Source organism: Salmo salar, chromosome 24, assembly GCF_965601325.2.
Source record: "Salmo salar chromosome 24, fSalSal1, whole genome shotgun sequence".
In the NCBI taxonomy this organism is placed as follows: Eukaryota; Metazoa; Chordata; class Actinopteri; order Salmoniformes; family Salmonidae; genus Salmo; species Salmo salar.
This window is the reverse complement of record NC_138314.1, coordinates 42,592,820-42,601,583: the sequence shown is the minus strand read 5'-3', so window position 1 is coordinate 42,601,583 and position 8,764 is coordinate 42,592,820. Positions and strand designations below refer to the sequence as shown.

Genomic DNA, 8,764 nt, shown 5'->3' with positions numbered 1-8,764 from the left:
AAAGCTGAAATGTCTTGAGTGAATAATTATTCAACCCCTTTGTTATGGCAAGCCTAAGTAAATTCATGAGTAAACATGTGCATACCAATTCACACAATAAGTTGCATGAACTCTGTGTTCAATAATAGTCGTTAGCATGATTTTTGAATGACTACCTCATCTCTGTACCCCACACATACAATTAGCTATATAAGGTCACTGAATCGAGTAGTGAATTTCAAGCACAGATTCAACCACAAAGACCAAGGAGGTTTTTCAATGCCTCGCAAAGAAGGGCACCGATTGGTAGATGTGTAAAAATGATGTGTGTATATATACGTGTGTGTGTGTGTGTGTGTGTGTGTGCGTGCGTGCGTGCGTGTGTGTGTGTGTGTGTGTGTGTGTGTGTGTGTGTGTACGGTACCTGTTAGATATTGGGGGCTTCCTGGGATGTGCTTTTGGATGTTATTGCTGTAAGAGTGAGTTAGCTAGCATGCTCTTATAGGATGCTATTGCTGTAGAGGAGTGCAGCTGCGCTAGGGGCTGAGGGGGCAGCTGCTCTAATTGTAATGGTTTCCATTAGCTTCTTGCTAATTCACAGTTATTTTCCGGCTAACAGACAAATCACACATCTACAGCCAAGTACGATCACATCTGTTACACTGGTGTTGAGACCAGTGTTCTTGTGTTCGCTGGACAGCTGTTACAAATAAATGCAAAGAGTTATGCTTGGGGCAAATATAACACAACACGTCACTGAGTACGACTCTTCATATTTTCAAGCATGGCGGTGGCTCCATTATGTTATGGGTATGCTTGTCATCAGCAAGGACTAGGGAGTTTTTGGGGATAAAAAGAAACAGAATCCAGCTAAGCACAGGCAAAATCCTATGTTGGAGCTCCCTGCTAATTCAGTTATTTCCATGCTAACAAACAAATCACGAATCTACCGCCATTAACATACTGTTGTCCTGCACATCTAAGGTTCTTCCTTGTGTCTATCGTCAGGTACTTACATTTATAGTATTTTGTACTATTTTTGTAAGAATAAACTACAGATCAACTGGGATCACTGGCTGGAGAGTCCTTTAAAAACAAAACGTAAGAGAGTTACAATGTACAATCATATCTATTACACTGGTGTCGAGACCAATATTCTTGTCTTCGCTGGACAACTGTTACACAGAGGCTGTAAAACAGATTGGTGGAACTACTAGGCGGACGGATGGAGCTACCATGGCTGCTCCCTTAGTAAGTGGACATACTGTCAGAATTTTTTTTTATTAATTGAACTAGGCAAGTCAGTTAAGAACAAATTATTATTTACAATGATGGCCAATCCCTAACAACACCGGGCCAATTGTGCACCACCCTATGGAACTCTCAATCACAGCCAGTTGTGATACAGCCTGGAATTGAACCAGGGTCTATAGTGACACCTCTAGCACTGAGATGCAGTACCTTAGACAGCTGTGCCACTCGGGAGCCCAAGCACTGGTGCTTCTACTAGGGGGTTGGAAGGGTTTTGGTGAGGGTTTGTTAGTAGGGATTTATTCGTTTTTTTGTCTTATTAGTACAGAATTAGGCAAACCGTTATTGAACGCATACTCCAGCACAGTAGGTGGCGGCATGTACCTTAAACGTTAATTTGTGGACCTCCATTATACCATAGAAGAAGAATGTTTGTGACGTCACGATAAGCGTCACCATCTCACGGAAGTGCAGTGATGGCCACTCTAGATGAGTAGGATGATAATGTTTGTGTAGCGAAGGAATCAAATAACTAGACATTAACGTTCATAATTAACTTAACAACGTCACTGATAGATTTTTTTCTTTTTTTTTTTAAACCTTTGCCTACAGCATATTATCTCTGTAAGGCCTGGAAAGAGCTCGCTGAGCTACACCGGGGACGCAGGACAAAATGTCCCTCTTCCAGTCGGCACTTGATTTCCTGGCAGGGCCCGGTGGCACTGGAGGCGCAAGTCGAGACCAAAATGATTTTGTTGGGCAAATTGTGGAGCTTGGTGACATGAAACTGAGAATCAAAAGGGTTATAGCTGAAGGTGAGTTATGTGTCAAGGTTGATAATCCGCATACGTCATATTTACATGACACTAGGCTTGCTAATGTTAGTTAACGTTAACTAGCTAGCAAGCTAGCCATACCGGCTAACATTAGCTAGCTAGATATCTGGTTTATTGTTAGCATACTTTATCAGCTAGCTAGAAAATGATTTTAACAAGACATACTAGATATTATAGTGTTTTATGTTTTTATTTACGGCCAACTGTTAAGACGGCTTTATTGACATTATCGGCAGGTGTCAACAAATTACATGATGATATACTGTAACAAGGGTTGTTAATATAAACACGTTAGTATACATACTGGTACTTTAGCTGTGCTGTCCATGTAACAAATAATTATTAGATAACTTTGTTTAGAAATTTGTCATGAATAATATCTATGTACACAAACAGTCTATAATCGAACTACCTAGTACCTACTTACTATATTCTGCCCTCAGTACACAACCTGCGTGGGACAGGTTCTTGCTTACCCTTGAAACAGACAGCTGACATTTTGAGGAATCTGGGGAGTATTGGAGCAGGAAAAGAGAAAGTGCTTATGTTCCGTTGGTAGTATTACCTCTTCTGACAATCTTCAAAGTAAAGTTGTGCAGTATTGTTCATGTGGAAGTTTACAGAGAGGACTCCGAGACCTGTAGTGCTTCATGCCATCAAAATGGAGAACCAATTTCCCTTTAATCACACACTTTCTCGTCTCACTCTCAAGCAATGTTTTCTATTTCCTTATTAAGGAAAATATTTGTTCTTGTGATCAGGTTTATTGTAGTGTTGTCAGTTTAAAAGGAGTGTATGGACATCCAACAATTTTAGATGCAGGCAAGGTACAAAAACGGTCATGAAAGGAATAGAAATGCCCGCACAAAGGCCTGATGACGAAGACCTTCAGAATTTACAATTAACTAAACAGGAGCACTGTGTTCTCATCTGATACACTTCCTTTCATTGATTAAACATTAAAGATAGTTGGCAATAAAGGATTGTTTTAAGACTGACTTTCAAATGATTGCAGGATCTCTGCACCTCTCTGATTTGGTCCTGATTTAATTAGGACCTTTGCATTGCCATAGGCTACATTGCCTTGTCCCCTAGCTGTCATCAATGTCCTTAGGACAAGTAGGACAGATAGTTTTTACTTGTCCAAAAGCTCAAGTCACTTGTAACAATTTTTACATCATTATATGATGCAAGGAATCACAACAAAAATGCATTACTATCTTATTTACTATAGAGAATCAGACAGAAATGTTGTTTACACGCAGCATATTGGCTTCTTTGCATATTCAAGCCTCTCAAAATACAGCACTGCCCCTTTAAGGCTCTCATGGAGGATTGTTGGCCTCCCTTGGTAGCCTATAAAATATCATAACATTACAACCAAATACTTATCTTTATTAAATCATTTTCTTCGGTTCAAAACAGACTCTGGGATGACAGATCCAAAATTCATACAACCACTGCATATAAATAAAAAATCTGAAATGTTTTATTTATTCATATTATTAGCTCAACAAATGCCCACATGGCTGTAGGGTCCGTGTGAATGTTCCAAAATGCAATAGCGGGGGAAAAAACAATCAAAAGAGCCCCACAAGCACAAGGGATTTCATGCGACAGAGATTAAAATATGCGTTAGAAATTAAAAGAAAAATCCACCCAAAACCACTTCTTTCTTCAATTTGCAGTGTTAAATAACACTGTGAGAAGAATATTTTTTGTGAACAAATGTTTAATTTTGCTGTCTGTTGTAGTCGACTTGAGCTACAAACTCCGCAATGCTCTCTCTGTGGGCTGGCTAGCTTGCAAGCAAACATAGCTACACACAATAATACCAAAGATTTTACCGCTGTCAATTTAGGCGTCTACAGTCTCACCATGTTCAACCTGCAGATCGATGTGCCTCAGTGGAGTCTGGCTTTCGCAATGGCAGATACAGTGCATTCAGAAAGTATTCAGACCTCTTAATTTTTTCCACATTTTGTTACGTTACAGCCTTATTCTAAAATTGATTAAATTGTTTTTTTTCCCCCCTTCAATCTACACACAATACCCCATAATGACAAGGCAAAAGCAGGTTTTCATATTTTTTTGCAAATTTAGTACACAATAAAAAAAATCTCATTACATTTACATAAGTATTCAGACCCTTTAGCAGTGTTTACAGCCTTGCGTCTTCTTGTGTATGAAGCTGCAAGCTTGGCACACCTGTATTTGTGGAGTTTCTCCCATTCTTCTCAAGCTTGGTGAGGTTGGATTGGGAGCGTCGCTGCACAGTTTTTTTCAGGTCTCTTCAGAGTTGTTTGATTGGGTTCAAGTCCAGGTACTGGCTGGGCCACTCAAGGACATTTAGAGACTTGTCCTGAAGCCACTCCTGCGTTGTCTTGGCTGTGTGCTTAGGGTTGTTGTCCTGTTGGAAGGTGAACATGAGCGCTCAGTGGCAGGTTTTCATCAAGGATCTCTCTGTACTTCACTCTGTTCATCTTTGCCTCGATCCTAACTAGTCTCCCAGTCCCTGCCGCTGAAAAACATCCCCACAGCATGATGCTGCCACCACCATGCTTCACCGTAGGGATGGTGCCAGGTTATCTCCAGACGTGACGCTTGGCATTCAGGCCAAAGTGTTCAATCTTGGTTTCATCAGACCAGAGAATCTTGTTTCTCATGGTTGGAGAGCCTTTAGGTGCCTTTTGGCAAACCCCACACGGACTGTCATGTGCCTTTTACTAGGAAGTGTGTTCCATCTGGCCTCTCAACCATAAAGGCCTGATTGGTGGAGTGTTGTAGAGATGTTCTTCTGGAAGGTACTTCCATCTCCACAGAGGAACTCTAGACCATCTAGTTCTTGGTCACCTCCCTGACCAAGGCCCTTCTCCCCCGATTGCTCAGTTTAGCCAGGTGGCTAGCTCTAGGATAAGTCTTGGTGGTTCCAAACTTCTTCCATTTAATAATGGAGGCCACTGTGTTCTTGGGGACCTTCAATGCTGCAGACTTTTGTCGATCTGTTTCTCGACACAATCCTGTCTTGGAGCTCTACGGACAATTCCTTCGACCTCATGGCTTGGTTTTTGCTCTGACATGCACTGTCAACTGTGGGACCTTATATAGACAGGTGTGTGCCTTTCCAAATCATGTCCAATCAATTGAATTTCCCAAATGACTCAAATGTGGACACTATGCACCTGAGCTCAATTTCGAGTCTCATAGCAAAGGGTCTGAATACTTATGTAAATAAGGTATTTCTGTTTTTTTATTTTAAAATTGCATTTAAAAAAACTCTTCGATTTGTCATTGTGTGGTATTGTGTGTAGATTGATTAAGAAAAAAATACATTCAATCCATTTTAGAATAAGGCTGTAACGCAAGAGTGTGGAAAAGGTCAAGGGTTCTGTATAATTTCCGAATGCACTTTATACTTTTGAGGAGATGGAAAACTTTGCCTTTGCTATGTCAATTGCCCGCTCTGTGTATTCTGGGTAATTCTTGGACAAGGAGTGAATGTGAGTCTACTGGGTGCTAGCTCAAAAACCCAACATTAGCACCAATTTAAAAAAAAAAAAATATTCTAGTAACTTCTTTAGGAAAACAGCCCTAATATTGTGACCAAACATCATTATGTTGTCATCTCGATTCACATGTATTTATTTCCCAAGCTATAGCACACAATATTTTTACATACAGCAGGTTTTTAAAGGACCATAGAGTTTGGTGTGCTTCGTGTTTTCATTTTTACCATGGAATAAATATTGTAATACTGGTATCGTCCCGGCCCAAGTAACGATGCTGGTGTCGTCCCGGCCCAAGTAACGATGCTGGTGTCGTCCCGGCCCAAGTAACGATGCTGGTGTCGTCCCGGCCCTAGTAACGATGCTGGTGTCGTCCCGGCCCAAGTAAAGATGCTGGTGTCGTCCCGGCCCTAGTAAAGATGCTGGTGTCGTCCCGGCCCTAGTAAAGATGCTGGTGTCGTCCCGGCCCTAGTAAAGATGCTGGTGTCGTCCCGGCCCTAGTAAAGATGCTGGTGTCGTCCCGGCCCTAGTAAAGATGCTGGTGTCGTCCCGGCCCAAGTAAAGATGCTGGTGTCGTCCCGGCCCAAGTAAAGATGCTGGTGTCGTCCCGGCCCTAGTAAAGATGCTGGTGTCGTCCCGGCCCTAGTAAAGATGCTGGTGTCGTCCCGGCCCTAGTAAAGATGCTGGTGTCGTCCCGGCCCAAGTAAAGATGCTGGTGTCGTCCCGGCCCAAGTAAAGATGCTCTATACACCAGGGCCCAAAGAGGGGCCCACTAACAACTATTTGCAGCACGTCTAACACGAACGTTCGCTCGCTCTCTCTTTCTCTTTCCTTTTCTCTCTCTTGCTCGTTCTCTCTCTCTCTCTCTACCTTATTACACTAGCCTTTTGACACCTGAGTTGGGAGTGTCTCCACTCTACAGCCCTCCAACCTTTGTCCCTCTGTCCTGGCTTACAGGTTTGAGAGCAGGAGAGTGTTGGCGTTTGAGCAGGGCTTTATTTGATTACTGAGATACCAGGGCCGTAACATACCTCAGGCATGGAATGTCAATGGCGTTGTGCCAGAAACAGGGCACCTTTACATCCTTGTCCAATAAAGAGTGAGGAGGCCCTGCCTGCAGTGTTTCATGTTTCACAGAGAACAGACTGCTCTCTAATTTCAGTGGCCTCTGTTTGTCGTTAAGGAATTGAAGCAAATCCTCATTGACTTGAAAGGGCGTATGCAAAATGAATAGTGAATTAGTATTCACTTGAGATGCCTGCCCAGTGCACACAGAGGTATCCTACATGTTAGGTGTTTAGCAAGTACAACAAATAATGAGAAAAATGTCTTTCAACACAATTCTAATACTCCCCAAATGCAGGCACAATGTTGGAATGTGCAGATCTGCTCTGAGACACATTCAGGCTGAGTGGTGGTCTTGTTTGAGCAGACTGCAGAGAGCACCCCTTTTTCATTTGAAGGTGAACTTACAACAGAATTGTTACAAGTGAGTCATCAGACAGTGTGTTGTGTCTATTCTTGAAAACTACAGCAAAACTGATGCTGCAATAACGTTGTCTGTGAAAAAGAGAACTGCTCTGTTGACATGACGGACCGTCTTGCAACGTCAATGATTTTAGCAGCAACAGTAGTGACTAAAAGCTCCCTGGAATATGGGTGTGGTCTCCAGATTAGTGTTCAGTAGTCCACCTCTGTTTCAATGAGATAGTTCTAAAGCATTATTTGTCCGTTGTGACAATGTAGTGAAGTGCAATAGGTGGAGGAAACCTTATGTTGACTTCTGACAGCAATCACTATTAGATATAATGTCTCTTAAATGAAAGGTATTCGCATTAACAACACCAGCGCCCATGCTCATAAAGCATCTCAAAGTGGGAGTGCTGACCTAGGGTCAGTTTGGTGTTTTATACCATAATGTATAACATTACCTGGACGGGGGGGGAACCTGATCCTAGATCAGCACTGCTACTCCAAGACACTTTATGAATACAGGCCCTGATTGGCACTACGGCAGGTATTGTTGTGCTTGCGTTCTCATCCGGGCCGTTGATCCCTCCTTGTCTTTCCCTCTGCAGGTGGTTTTGCGTTTGTGTATGAAGCCCAGGACATAGGCAGCAGTAAAGACTATGCTCTCAAGGTAAGCGTTTTGATTTCCTTCACACACATTATCCCTTTCTGCACACACCTTGCTAACGAATGCTAGTTTAGACAGACGTCACATATAGTGTCCTGTTCCTTTATATAGTGTCCTATTCCTTTATATAGTGCCCTGTTCCCTTATACAGTGCCCTATTCCTTTATATAGTGCCCTATTCCCTTATATAGTGCCCTGTTCCTTTATATAGTACCCTGTTCCTTTATACAGTGCCCTATTCCTTTATATATAGTGCCCTGTTCCCTTATATAGTGCCCTGTTCCCTTATATAGTGCCCTGTTCCCTTATATAGTGCCCTGTTCCTTTATATAGTGCCCTGTTCCTTTATATAGTGCCCTGTTCCTTTATATAGTGCCCTGTTCCCTTATATAGTGCCCTGTTCCCTTATATAGTGCCCTGTTCCTTTATACAGTGCCCTGTTCCTTTATACAGTGCCCTATTCCCTTATATAGTGCCCTGTTCCCTTATATAGTGCCCTGTTCCCTTATATAGTGCCCTGTTCCTTTATATAGTGCCCTGTTCCTTTATATAGTGCCCTGTTCCCTTATATAGTGCCCTGTTCCCTTATATAGTGCCCTGTTCCTTTATATAGTGCCCTGTTCCTTTATATAGTGCCCTGTTCCTTTATATAGTGCCCTGTTCCCTTATATAGTGCCCTGTTCCTTTATATAGTGCCCTGTTCCTTTATATAGTGCCCTGTTCCTTTATATAGTGCCCTGTTCCTTTATATAGTGCCCTGTTCCCTTATATAGTGCACTACGTTTGACCAGCTCCAATAGCATGCCATTTGGGACGCATACATTGTTCTGTATTTGTTAAATTGTAAAGTTTGTGTGTGTGTGTGTGTGTGCACACAGAGGCTCCTGTCCCACGAGGAGGAGAAGAACAAAGAAATCATCCAGGAGGTCTGCTTCATGGTATCTTTTTGAGTGGTCTATGCTCATTGAACATCAAACACTGAACCTTCCTCCTAGACAACATCCTTTAGTCAAGGAACACCTGATGTGTCTGACGTCATAATCATTTTTGATAAA

General features: G+C 42.3%; 1 protein-coding gene across 2 annotated transcripts in view; it reads left to right on the top strand.

The window, feature by feature from the left end:
* The first annotated feature begins 1,673 nt into the window (after positions 1 to 1,673).
* gak (cyclin G associated kinase) overlaps positions 1,674 to 8,764 on the top strand; it is a 44,250-nt gene continuing 37,159 nt past the window's right edge. For both annotated transcript variants that reach the window (XM_014172641.3, XM_014172640.3), the window contains exons 1-3: positions 1,674 to 2,045; positions 7,651 to 7,712; positions 8,588 to 8,647. In XM_014172641.3, the coding sequence (XP_014028116.1) occupies positions 1,904 to 2,045; positions 7,651 to 7,712; positions 8,588 to 8,647 (264 nt within the window). In that variant the 5' untranslated portion in view covers positions 1,674 to 1,903. The remainder of the gene's footprint in view (positions 2,046 to 7,650; positions 7,713 to 8,587; positions 8,648 to 8,764) is intronic.